Source organism: Oncorhynchus mykiss, chromosome 2, assembly GCF_013265735.2.
Source record: "Oncorhynchus mykiss isolate Arlee chromosome 2, USDA_OmykA_1.1, whole genome shotgun sequence".
In the NCBI taxonomy this organism is placed as follows: Eukaryota; Metazoa; Chordata; class Actinopteri; order Salmoniformes; family Salmonidae; genus Oncorhynchus; species Oncorhynchus mykiss.
The window spans coordinates 56,547,439-56,563,086 of NC_048566.1; the positions used below are offsets into that span (position 1 = coordinate 56,547,439).

General features: G+C 42.2%; 1 protein-coding gene across 2 annotated transcripts; it reads right to left on the reverse strand.

Annotated features, from left to right (window-relative positions):
* Window positions 1–398: 398 nt before the first annotated feature.
* Window positions 399–13,349, reverse strand: LOC110492166 (nucleobindin-2). Of its 2 annotated transcripts, none has more exons than XM_036951029.1 (13): window positions 13,222–13,349; window positions 10,884–11,021; window positions 10,451–10,558; window positions 10,080–10,212; window positions 9,269–9,366; window positions 7,902–8,087; window positions 3,268–3,358; window positions 3,046–3,104; window positions 2,884–2,976; window positions 2,660–2,749; window positions 2,351–2,521; window positions 1,909–1,969; window positions 399–1,703 (listed from the first exon to the last, which is right to left on the reverse strand). In XM_036951029.1, exons 1-13 carry the CDS (start codon window positions 13,255–13,257, stop codon window positions 1,591–1,593), a joined length of 1,377 nt encoding a protein of 458 aa, XP_036806924.1. In that variant the 5' UTR covers window positions 13,258–13,349; the 3' UTR covers window positions 399–1,590. The 2 variants fall into 2 exon arrangements, with proteins under 2 accessions (XP_036806924.1, XP_021421906.2); XM_021566231.2 differs by lacking the exon at window positions 13,222–13,349 and adding an exon at window positions 12,337–12,492.
* Between the last annotated feature and the right edge of the window lie 2,299 nt (window positions 13,350–15,648).

Sequence of the window (15,648 nt, forward strand, 5' to 3'; positions counted from 1 at the left end):
CGTTCAGGGGGCCACTTCAGAGGCTACAATTTCTCCAAGATAGTCAGCCCACATCGCCCCCATTCTTGCTGAACTCCACTGGCTAACACTACAGCAACTCACCACTGCTTCAAGTCCCGAAGACAATTCTCCGTACTATGGAGGACCAGGCCTTCTGCTCCATTGCCCCTCGCCTATGGAATTCTCTCATTGACCATCTGAGAGCCGCGCCATCAATCAGAATTTAAAACAGGCCTCTCTTAGTGCTAATCTGGAAAGTCCTTTTATCACCTAGACGACTATTGCTATTTCCTGCCTTGATTCTAAATGGGTTTTTAATAGTAATTTGTATTATCATTATTTTTGCCTATGTAGAACTTTGAGATAACACTGCAATGAAAAGCGCTATACAAATGAAATATATTGTTATTTTTATTATATCCCCACAATAGACTTTGGTCCTAAACTGTGATCATAATATATACTCTCACAAATAAAGACAAGGTCACACACAGAAATACAGACACTGGAAATGAAGATGAATGTGTCATTTAAGACTCCTTATTATCACTATTGTCCCTATCAACCACAATGAAACAATTTACAACATTCTAAGTCGACATCAAATGGGGCATTTTTGTTACACAAAAACAATTAGCAGTTTGTGGCATGTAAACATTCTTTCGGCCAATATTAAATTACTACAGTACCTTCTTAATGTATCTGTGTACTACAGTAATGTATCTGTATGTATCTGTGTAATGTATCTCTGTACTACAGTAATGTATCTGTATGTATCTGTAATGCATCTCTGTACTACAGTAATGTTTCTGTATGTATCTGTAATGCATCTCTGTACTACAGTAATGTTTCTGTATGTATCTGTGTAATGCATCTCTGTACTACAGTAATGTATCTCTAGCTTAATGTATCTGTATGGGCAATTATTAATATCAGGAATGAATCAGCAAGGTTCTCACAGTAAACCATCTCCAGGTAAGGTTCTACATTATTTATCATGACAGCATACTATCAAGCAGCATATCAAAATTGACATTCATTTGACCCACCTCCGTAAACTATTTAACCAAAATGTATTTTGTATTTTAAACAAATCTTTCCCCACAGAAATAATCCCACGGGGTAGCATACCTAACTAGGTAGAAAACAAAACATTGCACGTATTCAGGAACAAAACCCTCTTCTCAACCAAATGACTTCCCATATCGAACCATGTGCTGGTTGTGGCAAGAGGGAAAATAACTAATAACAAAAGAGTGGATTGTCTACAAAATGCCTGGTTCAGCAATTATTTCAAGTCTCGTTGGTTGTGCTGGCTGTTCCTGCCAGCTCCGGAATGCGACGACTGGAAGTGGGTCAAAATCCAAGGCTTCATTCTGATTGGTTTAGCTGGTCTCTGGAAATTGTTGGACTGTATGTGTGCGTCCGGGTATAATGTGGGAGCGTAGAGCGCCGACAACACATTAAAACTAACTAAAACGGATTCGTTGCAAGATTAATTTACACACATATGCACACAAAAACACATGAGCGCCCACACACACACACACATCAAGAGATTCACACACACAGAAAAAGCTGCCGGGCCCGCTAAGAGTGTGCAGGTAAGTCTTGGTGGTGACTCGGGGGTAGAGGTTGGCTGTCTCCTGGTAGTACTGGCAATGATTGACCTCCAGGGGGCACTGCTACTGTAGCTCCTCCATCTAAAGCACATAATCGCGTTTGAAACAAATAGGATTTTCCTCTAACTTCCTCGAAATTTTCACTTCATCTTCCATTGACATCAATGCTTGACCAAGTGAAAATTTGGCTTAAGAGGAAGTTAGGATTCGACCGATGGTCATTATTCATGTTGGCAATACTAGTCAATAATAGAGGATGTTATTACTGAAGGCAACTTGTACTGACCTTTGACCTCAACGGCCGCATTTGCTTTTTCAAATTTTATTATCTGCATTTGTTCCACCGCCTGAGGACAAGACAGACAAGAGATGGAGATGTTATTTGACCCCAAGAAAACAGAGAGCGATGACCCAGTTCCAAAAAGTTACAATAAGCCTCCCAGGTGGCGCAGAGGTCTAGGGCACTGCAAAGCAGCGCTAGCTGTGCCACCAGAGACTCTGGGTTCGCGCCCAGGCTCTGTCGCAGCCGGCCGCGACTGGGAGGTCCGTGGGGCGACGCACAATTGGCCTAGCGTCGTCCGGGTTAAGAAGCTGTGTTAAGAAGCAGTGCGGCTTGGTTGGGTTGTGTTTCGGAGGAATCATGAGACTTTCGTCTCTCCTGAGCCCGTACGGGAGTTTTTGCGATTCTGACATTTTATAAATGCTAACATTGATATGAGGTAGGTTACCTGCTGCAGCTCGGCTTTCTGGGCGTCAAGTTGCTCCTGCTGCCTTTCCAGCTCCTCTTTCTGTTTCTGCAGCTCTACGTTCTTCTGCTTGAGGTTGCTCTCCTCCTGGGCCAGCTGCTCCTCAAACAACTGCATCTCCTCGTCCGTGTAGGCTGGGGCCTGCTCCAGAGTCTGGAGAGGAGAAGATGTGGAGAGAGGAGTGGAGGGTAGAAGCACCATTATTAGGGTCAATGGCATTCAGTTCCTCTTGACCACTTCAGGCTTCAGCAGGAAACCACACTGAGGTGGCGGTAGTTGCCTGTCCCTTACCTCCCAGCTGTCTGGCTCTTGGAACTCTTTCTTGTTTGTGGAAATCAGGAACTCATCCAGGGAGACCAGTCTATCCTTGTTGGTGTCCACCTGAGTACAGATGAAAGGAATGAAACATCAGCAAATAGGTTGACTGAAGAAGCAGTGTTGATTTTGTGTGTGTGTGTGTGTGTGTCTGTATGACTCAGTGACTCCATCATACCCCATCCCTCCTGCCAGCTCACCTCATTCATGACGTGTTCCCTCATGCGCAGTCGCTCCTCCTCCATCTCTGTCATGTCATCCTCTTCAAGATTAGGGCTGTACATCTTCTCCAGCTACAAAAAAAACAACACATTTTTCAACTCTGGGCCTGCTCGAGTTAACACACACACACACACACACACCTCTTTAGTGAACAGGGCTTCAAGCTCCTGTTGATCAATGTAGCCATCTCCGTTGTTGTCTGCAAAAAAAGAGGAAAAAAGAAAATGGCTTCAATAAAAAAAAAGTGCTTAACTTGATGATTTCTTAATAAGGTCCATTGTGATTGGTGTGTAATTTGAGAACGTGACACTATTTTATTAGGCTTTTTTGAACCTGTGAATGGCTACTTGTGTGAACTTTACCGTGGAGTTTGAAGAAGGTCTTGGGGTCAAAGTCATTTGGGTCCAAACCGTCAGACTCCTTCCAGACCTCTTTCAGCTGGTCCTGACCTCCCTACACACACACACACACACACACACTCTTCACTAGTACAGTTTATAGAAATACACATATACAGTGTAAACTAGGGAACCAGTAAGGATTTCCTATGCCGGACAACTTATTGATAATAATCAGCATTTTATACACTACCGGTAAAAAGTTTGGACACACCTACTCATTCCAGGGTTTTTCTTTATTTGTACTATTTTCTACATTGTAGAATACTTGTAAAGCCATCACAACTATGAAACAACACACATGGAATCATGGACTTCAACTGTATACATAAGCTCAAGCACACAAAACACACATACACATGCATATTGACACCACACACACACACTTCCTCACACGCTGCTGCTGGTTCTCCTTGCATATAGCCTTCTGTGTTTTTTATTTATTGTGTTACTGTTTGGGGCGGCAGGTAGCCAAGTGGTTAGAGCGTAGTACCTGAAAGGTTGCAAGATCGGATCCCCGAGCTGACAAGGTAAAAAAAAAATCTGTCGTTCTGTCCCTGAACAAGGCAGTTAGCCAACTTTTCCTAGGATGTCATTGAAAATAAGAATGTGTTCGTAACGGACTTGCCTAGTTAAATGAAGGTCAAATAAAAATTCCTTGATTTAGCAGACATTTGTCTTACTTTTTAACTCTACACCGTTGGGAATGGGCTCATACAGTGCCTTGCGAAAGTATTCGGCCCCCTTGAACTTTGCGACCTTTTGCCACATTTAAGGCTTCAAACATAAAGATATAAAACTGTATTTTTTTGTGAAGAATCAACAACAAGTGGGACACAATCATGAAGTGGAACGACATTTATTGGATATTTCAAACTTTTTTAACAAATCAAAAACTGAAAAATTGGGCGTGCAAAATTATTCAGCCCCTTTACTTTCAGTGCAGCAAACTCTCTCCAGAAGTTCAGTGAGGATCTCTGAATGATCCAATGTTGACCTAAATGACTAATGATGATAAATACAATCCACCTGTGTGTAATCAAGTCTCCGTATAAATGCACCTGCACTGTGATAGTCTCAGAGGTCCGTTAAAAGCGCAGAGAGCATCATGAAGAACAAGGAACACACCAGGCAGGTCCGAGATACTGTTGTGAAGAAGTTTAAAGCCGGATTTGGATACAAAAAGATTTCCCAAGCTTTAAACATCCCAAGGAGCACTGTGCAAGCGATAATATTGAAATGGAAGGAGTATCAGACCACTGCAAATCTACCAAGACCTGGCCGTCCCTCTAAACTTTCAGCTCATACAAGGAGAAGACTGATCAGAGATGCAGCCAAGAGGCCCACTCTGGATGAACTGCAGAGATCTACAGCTGAGGTGGGAGACTCTGTCCATAGGACAACAATCAGTTGTATATTGCAAAATCTGGCCTTTATGGAAGAGTGGCAAGAAGAAAGACATTTCTTAAAGATATCCATAAAAAGTGTTGTTTAAAGTTTGCCACAAGCCACCTGGGAGACACACCAAACATGTGGAAGAAGGTGCTCTGGTCAGATGAAACCAAAATTGAACTTTTTGGCAACAATGCAAAACATTATGTTTGGCGTAAAAGCAACACAGCTGAACACACCATCCCCACTGTCAAACATGGTGGTGGCAGCATCATGGTTTGGGCCTGCTTTTCTTCAGCAGGGACAGGGAAGATGGTTAAAATTGATGGGAAGATGGATGGAGCCAAATACAGGACCATTCTGGAAGAAAACCTGATGGAGTCTGCAAAAGACCTGAGACTGGGACGGAGATGTCTTCCAACAAGACAATGATCCAAAACATAAAGCAAAATCTACAATGGAATGGTTAAAAAATAAACATATCCAGGTGTTAGAATGGCCAAGTCAAAGTCCAGACCTGAATCCAATCGAGAATCTGTGGAAAGAACTGTAAACTGCTGTTCACAAATGCTCTCCATCCAACATTACTGAGCTCGAGCTGTTTTGCAAGGAGGAATGGGAAAAAATGTCAGTCTCTCGATGTGCAAAACTGATAGAGACATACCCCAAGCGACTTACAGCTGTAAATCGCAGCAAAAGGTGGCGCTACAAAGTATTAACTTAAGGGGGCTGAATCATTTTGAACGCCCAATTTTTCAGTTTTTGATTTGTTAAAAAAGTTTGAAATATCCAATAAATGTCGTTCCACTTCATGAATGTGTCCCACTTGTTGAATGATTCATCACAAAAAAATACAGTTTTATATCTTTATGTTTGAAGCCTGAAATGTGGCAAAAGGTCGCAAAGTTCAAGGGGGCCGAATACTTTCGCAAGGCACTGTATGTAAGCATTTGACTAAAGTCTACACCGATTGTATTATATGATGTGATATATGACCAATAACTAAGGATCAAATCAAAAGTTCTCTCCCATTACAGCCATTCAACTCTAACTCTTTTAAAGTCACCATTGGCCTCATTGTGAAATCCCTGAGCTGTTTCCTTCCTCTCCGGCAACTGTGTTAGGAAGGACACCTGTATCTTTGTAGTGACTGGGTGTATTGATACACCATCCAAAGTGTAATTAATACATTCACCATGCTCAAAGGGATATTCAATGTCGGCTTTTTTTTTACCCATCCAATAAGGTGCCCTTCTTTGTGAGGCATTGGAAAACCTCTGGTCTTTGTGATTGGATCTGTGTTTGAAATTCACTGCTCAACCGAGGGACCTTACAATTATTTTTATGTGTGGGGAACAGAGATGATGAAGTCATTCAAAAATCATGTTAAACAATATTATTTGCACAGAGTGATTCCATGCAACTTATTATGTGACTTGTTAAGCAAATGTTTACTCCTGAATGTATTTAGGCTTGCCATAACAAAGGGTTATTGACTCAAGACATTTCAGCTTTTCATTTTTGATAGTAATTTGTAAAAATTCCACTTTGACATTATAGGGTATTGTGTGTAGGCCAGTGACCAAAAAAATCTCAAATGTAATTCATTTTAAATTCAGGCTCTAGCACAACAATATGTGGAATACTTTCTGAAGGCACTGTATAGTCCTTGGCCTATGTTGTTGTATAGGTGGAGTTATATATATATATATATTTTTGTTGTTGTTGTTGTTGTTGTTTCAAACCACTTTGAAAATGTTTATCCCAATGTCACACATTGGCCCCATTATTTATAGAAAAACCCATATACAGTAACGGGGTCTTTGTTAGATTAGTATCACTGTAAATTCCTACAGGGTGGTAAAGTTGTAGTCTTATCCTAGATCTGTTTTTGCATTATAGCCAACTCATATGGTTGGCTATAGGTCTACAGAACAAAAAAGATTGAAGACCAGGCTAGTTCATTTGGGGTTCAGTAATTTGGGGTTTAATATCACTGAAATATCTTAGAGGGTGGTTGATTGTCAAGGTAAATGTCTTACATGGTGATTGATTTTGGGTTTAGTTATAGTATCATTGTAAAATCTCAGCCTCCAGTATTTATGCTGCAATAGTTTGTCTGGGGGCTAGGGTCAATCTGTTATATCTGGAGTATTTTTTCTTATTCGGTGTCCTGTGTGAATTTAAGTATGCTCTCTCTCCCTCTTCCCTCCCGGAGGACCTGAGCCCTGAGACCATGCCTCATGACTACCTGGCCTGATGACTCCTTGCGTCCCCAGTCCACCTGGTCGTGCTGCTGCACCAGTTTCAACTGTTCTGCCTGCGACTATGGAACCCTTACCTGTTCACCGGACGTGCTACCTTGTCCCGGACTTGCTTTTTTCGACTCTCTCTCTACCGCACATGCGGTCTCTAACTCTGAATGATCGGCTATGAAAAGCCAACTGACATTTACTCCTGAGGTGCTGACCTGTTGCACCTTCTACAACCACTGTGATTATTATGATTTGACCCTGGTGGTCATCTATGAACGTTTGAACATCTTGGTCATGTACTGTTATAATCTCCACCCGGCACAGCCAGAAGAGGACTGGCCACCCCTCATAGCCTGGTTCCTTTCTAGGTTTCTTCCTAGGTTCCTGCCTTTCTAGGGAGTTTTTCCTAGCCACCATGTTTCTACATCTGCATTGCTTGCTGTTCGGGGTTTTAGGCTGGGTTTCTGTACAGCACTTTGTGACATCAGCTGACGTAAAAAGAGCTTTAAAAATACATTTGATTGAAATGTCCAATACGGTGGTTGATTTAGGGTTTAGTTAATGCAATCATGTTTCCGTCCAACCCTTTTTCAGCAAGTAAAGTAGCTGTTGGATAAATTAGCCTGATGGAAACAGCAAATTGTCTGTAAATTTCCCTAAATATTGATCAAACAATATGATGCTCGATGGGTGGATAATTTTTGGGCCAGTGAAACGGTTCATGCAACAAATTGGCAGTGGGAACTATTTTATTGCCGCAATTGTTGATGGAATAGGCCTAACCATTATGTTGGGGTAAATGTGCAGTCATGCAATAGAGGGTTTAATTATGGTATCATTGTAAAAGTCTTACAGGGTGGTTGAATTTAGGTTAAGTTACAGTATCAAGGTAAATGTCTCGCATGGTATTTAGCTTTGGGTTTAGTTATCGTAGCAGGGTAAATGTCTTACAGGGTGGTTGATTTTGGGATGGTTTGCGTGTTTCTTCCTCAGCTCTTCGTAGTGCTGTTCCTCGTCCTTGCGTTGCTCCTCGTCGAGGTTCTTCAGGTGCTCCTTCCTCTTGTGCTCCTTCATCATCTCGTACCTCTTAAACTCCTCGTGACGATCCTTGTCATAGTTTTCCAGGTCACTGGTAGCCTATATAAATATCAACCAGGAAAAGGAGAGAACGAGAACTGAACAAATGAAAACAAAAGGACAATTTCAAGTCAACCCCTAGCCTTAGATACCTCTGAAAAGGCTTTAGATTTGGGTAGATGTGGAATTGAGAAAAATAAATACTATTTAAGTCCACAGTTCTGTGTCAGAGACTAGTTACCCATGGATCTGGATGGATTTCAAACCAATAAAAATACTATTATAGAAGACTATTATAGAAGAGACTGAGAAAGGATGTGACATGCTCTTGACGATTAGTTTTAAGTGCAAATGATATTAGTTCACATAGCAACATCACTGATTTCAGACTCATCACTTAGAAGTAGCGCGCAACCAAAGGATTCACATTAGGCACTGGAAAGGTCAGAGCTCAAACTGAAATCACTTTTAGTTGAGTGTAAATGTGCAAAATTGTCTTAATTCAGATATCAAGAAAAACAGGAAGTAGGTTTGCGTCCTTCTTTACCGAGGAGAAATCTTGAATTTTCAAGTTTAGTTCACACACACACACACAACCCCAGGCTCTCAACTGTCAAAGCTGATTTGGCCCTTTACCTCTGGCAAGCCAGCTCTCACCAACAAAGGACAAATAGTTCAGAATGCTTCACTACCTCTGTGTAATTAAATCTACAAGTGAAAGCTCAGGATTGTTAATAGCAACAAAAATGTTAATTTGTTCACCATGGATAAAGAGGAGCATTAAAAAGGTCATTCAAAGACCCCTATAGGTCAAATCGACCATTTAAATGTCCTGGGGACACTGTCGTCCTCTAAACATTTTTCCATGGTCTAACATCACCAGACAGAACACATGTGCATGGTCAGGATGAACTTTCCAATACATTTGCTATTCAAACAATAAGTTAGCTTCAAAACTATAACCCCTTTGGGCTGTTGGCTCAAAATGGATGTCCTAGCTCAGAAGAGTTTAAAAGTTATTTTATGCTTATTCATTCAAGAGGCATCAAGTGCCTAGCAAACATTTCAGCTGTCAGGCCATTGTCAGCATGTGAACTTTTAAACTCTCTTTTCGAGTATGGACCCTGGCATAATTTTGGTCCATGCACCATATGTTCTGAGCAGGGTGGTTTCAAGAACCATTGTGTGGTCATTTTAAACATTGCATCATGTTGTAGTGTGTGTATAAACAACATTCCTACCGATTTAATAAGCTTATCCAGGTCCTCCACTTCGAAGGTGTGTGGGTTCATGTGGTTCATGTACTCAAACTGCATGAGCAGCGCCTTGTGGTTCATTTCTGGAGGGGGGGAGAAGTTTCCTATTAGGAGGGAAACTAATTCTGTACGATTTAAGTGGTTACAAATTGCTTGCTGACAACTGCTGCCAAAAAGTATATGCTTACTTCATATGATGAGGTAATTGTATAGTTACAGCTCAAATGTATCCACAATTCAATCATTGTAATAAATTGTGTTTGTAATAAATTAGAGTGACCTTTACTCTAGAATATTGTACCTTATTATCCTCTCGTAACAATAATAAACTAGTCACTCACACCTCTTTTGAATGATGACACCAAGCAGTTATTAATATTGCGGATATTAGACAATGGTAGTGCAATGCTAAAAGACTGGGCTAAGAATTCACAGGAATTTGAGAGATTGTTTTGATGACTGACTCTTGCTTTGGCAGTGACCGCAGCCAGGTATTTCTGGCAGTCCCAATATAAGCATGGTCTTGTTTGTGTGCAAGACCATGCTTGTTAGTAGTACCTCAAACCCTCTTCCAAAATGTGTCAACATGGACATTTTCACAACATGTGACACGTTCCTATTTACTTGCACAATAGCCTCGAGTCACTTCCATTTTCCTATGTGACGGACTACATCAAGCTTAGGATGTTGGTGGTGGATTGCATCATATGTCCTGTCAATTGGACAAAAGTTCCTGCTGATAGGATGGCTGCCAGTTGGACAGGAAGGGACATATTTGAACAACAGACCAGCATACCATGCCCTCCCTCAACGTCTTGTTTAGCTTTGATGAGTGTCCGTAGCCTGTTCACCTCCTGCCTCTTCAACTCGTCAAGTTTGGTCCTCACGTGATGGCCGACAAAGTCCAGCTCTTTGGCCAGTTTGCCTTGCTGCTCAGAAACATACGCAACCAGAGATTTGAGTGACCAATAACAATAAATGGAAACCGACCAGGAGGCCAGCGGGGTCATGTTCATTAGGGCATGCAACAAACAGTTAAACATTTTGCAGCAGAAAATAAAATGAGCATTTCTTATTGGACAAGTCTGGGTAGTCCCTCACTGTTTCCCCCCCCCCGTTTGGTGCCTAATAAACACAACCCTGCAAATGCTGTAGCTGCTGGGGTACCTTAATGTCCTCCATGTCTGTGTTGTGGAGCTTCTCTCTGAAATGCTGGTCCTTCTCCAGGAAATCAATGACTTCCCTGAGGTAGCGGTCATAGTGAAGCCCCGTGTCCTGAAACAAACAAAAAACGGTCAAAATCCACATTGTAGTGCGTAAGTGGGACAGAGATGAAAGGGGAGAGGTTCACATTGGATTCATATGGCCTAGGTCTAAACCTCCTTCCTTTTCCTGCAGCACTTCCTCTTTCTTACACATTATTGATGCTCAGAGTGCCTTTCTTCTTTCTTATGCGTTCAAATAGCCTAGCCTTAGCCAGTCTCAAAATATTATTTGTCAAGTATTAAAAAGACCATCTGCTTCCTACACAGTCGTTATCACTTCTTCATCAAATTGCACATAAGTACTGCAACACACACACACACACACACACACACACCACACTCTGTGGCGCCTCAAGTTTCTGCTCTGGGGTTTCCACTTTAGTCTTGTCCACAGCGATGGGCACTGCTTCCACACAGAACCACAAGCTCAGGACGAGCACAGGGCAGCGGCAGAAGGCTTTACTCCACAACATCTGTGTACACAGGAGAACATCACCAGCCTAAGGTTAATAAGTGGCTACAGCTGCTTCAAGGGAAAGTACACAGGAAAACATCACCAGGCTAAGGTTTATTGGCTACACAACAGCTGCTTCAAGGGAAACTATGAGAAATTGCTGAATATAAAACAGACAAATGTCATATTTCACAATTGGTCAAATGAAATAACAATCTATTTTTCACAGACATAGAATGGCAAGATGTACAGCATCTGTTTGAGCGTATATGTACGTAATTGATATTGCCAGTTGCCAATGGAGCTCTTTATGTATAGAGTGTATATTACATTCCTAAATGTTTCATAGTGATAAGAACAAATAGGTTTATACTGTAAACATCACCTTCTTACAGTAAGCTCACTGGCCTGGGAAATGGGCCATTGATTTTGCAACCAGTGAACCCACACACACACACTCCTCCCTATTGACCAATGTGTTGACAAGTAAAATGTTAAACTAGTTTAATCTCAATCTCCACAGTAACCTCCCCACCAAAAGAAAACAGTGGTGATTGTGCCACTCACGTGTCTGTGGGATAAACCAGGGAGTGTGTTCAGCAGGACATAACGTTTTGGAACATTCAGATAGAAACATCTTATGTAGAACAAAAATGCCTCTCCGACATGTAGAACAAGGCATAATGTCCCATGTCCCGAATGGTGCAGCGGTGTGGTCTAAGGCACTGCATCTCAGTACAAGTGGCACCACTACAGTCCCTGGTTCGAATCCAGGCTGTATCACATCTGGCCGTGATTGGGAATTCCATAGGGTGGTGCACATTTGGCCCAGCGTCGTCCGGGTTTGGCCGCCATTGTAAATACGAATTTGTTATTAACTGACTTCGCCTAGTTATATAAAGGTTCAATACAAAATGTAATTAAAATGTCGACTCTGTTCAAGGCATTTCTATCGACAACGTTTGGCAACTGAACTTGGCCCAGTTCTCTTGGGCTTTAACACCTGAAAGAGAACCTGTTTAGGTATTACTTCACGACACGACCACATCAGCAGCATCCAGTAGTTTTGAACCTGTTGTTACATCTGTGATCTAGCTATCTAATTTGATCAGGTCCATATTGTGGGTCTTTCCTGATAATATTATTGATAATAATGAGTTCTGGCTATATGTGTAAGAAATACCGGAAACATCATAATACCTACTTAAGTGTCGAACAAGTAGGCTGTGGATGATTTCCCTTCAACTGGTCCAACTAACGTTACTGAACTGTCATTTATCCATAATAGCATGATAATAAATGTCATTTAAAAGCTAAGAGAAACAGAAACTTACTTTGACAGCTGCCACTTTCAAGTAATTGTCTGTCACGTTGCGCTTTTGAGACGTTAAAATTAACGTTAAAAAGACTGGAGTCCGTTTCCAGCTGTCATGCACTACACACCGGCCAGAGTCTCTTCCTAACCCTAGTGGTCATCATTAGTTATCACAGCCACAAAGTCACAATTATGCCAAACCCCGCCTATTTAAAAAAAAAAAAAAGATATAGATAGTCCTTCTTCTTGATATCCCGAATTAAAAGCTAACCCGAACCCTAACCTTAACCACACTGCTAACCTTATGTCTAACCATAATCTTAAATTAAGACCAAAAAGCAACATATATTTTTTTTACGATGCCAATTTTGACTTTATGGCTGGGGTAACTAGTGACAACTCTTCCTAGTAGTAAGATCAACCTACCGGCTAATTGCCATGGTAACGCCCCCACGTGGGCTCAACTATCCTCATTGGGTAGAAATATTCTCGTCGCTTTGTGAAATAGTCGCATTGGCAGTCAGTTGGGCAGAAGATGTGTCAGTCAAACTGTTCCTCAAATGTGTTGGTCAAGGTGCTATGAAGCTAAATGTACGTGGCGTTTGCAAACCTGTGTGAACCAAGAACAAGTATAGTTTAGTATGAATATATTCAACCCACGTTCACGTTTGTAGGCGATGGGCGTATTCAAGTGGATCACTTTTGTCAAGTCGGAGACCACCGCCTTTCGAAGTGTGTTGCATTAAATCAAATCTAAGTTTATTGGTTGCATACACATATTTGAAGATGTTAACATAGGTGCATCAAAATGCTTATGTTTCTAGCTCCAACGGTGCAGTAATAACTAACAATACATTAACAATACACACATAATCCAACATTTAAAACATTAAATGCTACTTACGGTTTGTATCTTAAAAGCTAGGTGGGAAAACCACATCACAGTAAGTACATTTTCTAGTCAGAGCTAGTAAAGTGTGAAAAAAAAGTCATGTCTGAGTGTTAGTTTACAAAAGGCATTCTGAATTATTTAAGATGCTCTTCAAAGAGATTGGTTTTAAGATGTTTTCGGAAGATAGGATAGGCTGTCCTAGCTTCAGGGGGAAGCTGGTTCCACCATTGGGGTGCCAGGATAAAGAAGAGCTTGGACTGGGCTGCACATTCCCGTAGGGGTGGGAGGGCCAAGAGAACAGAGTACTCTGAGAATATAGTGTGTATTGACAGTATGGACAGTATATTAATAGAAAAGATATGTATAGCAGTATTTATAAAGGATGAGTTTTGACTAGAATACAGTATGTACATATAAAGTGGGTAAAACGGTATGTAAACATTAGTTGAGTGAATGGTGTTCGATGACTCTATGTACAGTACATAGGGCAGCAGTCTCTGAGGTGCAGGGTAGATTACTGGGTGGTAGCCAGCTAGTGATGACTGTTTAACAGTCTGATGGCCTGGATATAGAAGCTGTCTCTCGGTTCCAGCTTTGACGCACCCTGTCTCCGCCTTCTAGATGGTAGCGGGGTGAACAGGCCGTGGCTCGGGTGGCTAAAGGTCCTTGATGATCTTCTTAGCCTTCCTGTAACACCGGTGCTGTAGATGTCCTGGAGAGCGGGTAGGTTGCGGGCGGGCGGTGCAATTCCCGTACCAGGCGGTGATGCAGCCCGACAGAATACTCTCGATGGTGAATCTGTAGAAGGGTTTATCATAGTCCAAAACATGTATGCACAGTAGTGTTCTAAAATATTGGACTGTTGGCTTTCATACTTTTCTCATTCTCAGCGCTGCTCAAGCAATTTCTCCAACTGGCAACACATTCAAATGAATAGAGGAAGTTTACTGGAGCTTACCGGATTGGAAATTGTGGCGAGGTGTGCTTTCGGGCGGTGCGTCTTCGGCCGATGGTGGTCTCAGAGTCAAGTAGCTATGTCACAGTGGGACACCGGACTATCGTGTCTCAGCATCTGTATGATTTAAGCTTTATGGGGATAAAAATTGTCCGACTTGCAGCAACAACATGTTGATTGGGGTGGCAGGTTAGAGCATTGGGCCAGTCACCGAAAAGTCGATGGTTCGAATACCTGAGCCGACAAGGTAAGAAATCTGCTGACGGGCCCTTGAGCACGGCACTTAAAATCCTTAAGAGTCTATTGACGCACCCGCGCATCAATCCAATTAACATACTACAAAAATACCCATCAAAACTGTTAATTTAAGCTAGAGATATCTGGTTTTGCATGGGCTGGGTCTCAATCCACCACATCCGTCTTTTGGCCTTCCGCATCTGCGGTGGAAAGTGGTAGAGCTAAAGAGCTGTTTGTCAGACCAGGAGACATCCCAAAAATCGCTCCGTCTGTAGCGTCTGAACGGTTTGGCCTGCTAACTATGAAATGATAACACTCCAACAAACACAATGGGGTTTGTCACGGATCCCTCCGGACCTTTCATCATGCACACCCGTCCCCTATTCCCACTGATTAGTATTTGTATATATGTGCCCTTTGGTTTTCATTGGGGGTCGAATATTGTTACAATGTCCGTTGATGCGTGTGAGTACCTGTGCTGTGTGTTTTGGGCTTTCGTGCCCTTGTGGATTGAGCAGATGATTACGGGTCTTGTCCCGTGTGTTAATCATTGTGCGCGTGTGTATTTATTTGAGGTACTCCTCGCTCTTTTGTTTGGGTTTCAACCCTGTGTTTTGTATACGTGTTTGTTTGGTGTTTGTTTGGTCTTCGTGCCCTTACACGGCACACCGTAATTTGGGGCCTAATAAAATTATTACGCATTCCTGCACCTGTCTCCCGAATTATTGTTACCAACGTGATAGTGTTCTCCGTTTTGAGGTACAACCCCCACAAGTGTCACGGGACTCAACCTCTCCCTCAACGTGATTTAAGACAAAGGAGATGATTGTGGACTACAGGAAAAGGAGGACCGAGCACACCCCCATTCTCATCGACGGGGCTGTAGTGGAGTAGGTTGAGAGTTTCAAGTCCCTTGGTGTCCACATCACCAACCAACTAACATGATCCAAGCACACCAAGACAGTCGTGAAGAGGGCACAACAAAACCTATTGCCCCTCAGGAGACTGAAAAGATTTGGCATGGGTCCTCAGATCCTCAAAAGGTTTTACAGCTGCACCATTGAGAGCATCCCTGACTGGTTGCATCACTGCCTGGTATGGCAACTGCTTGGCCTCCAACTGCAAGTTACTACAAAGGGTAGTGTGTATGCCCCAGTACATCACTGGGGCCAAGCTTCCTGCCAGGACCTCTATACCAGGCGATGTCAGAGGAACGCCCTAAAAATGGTCAAAAACTCCAGCCACCC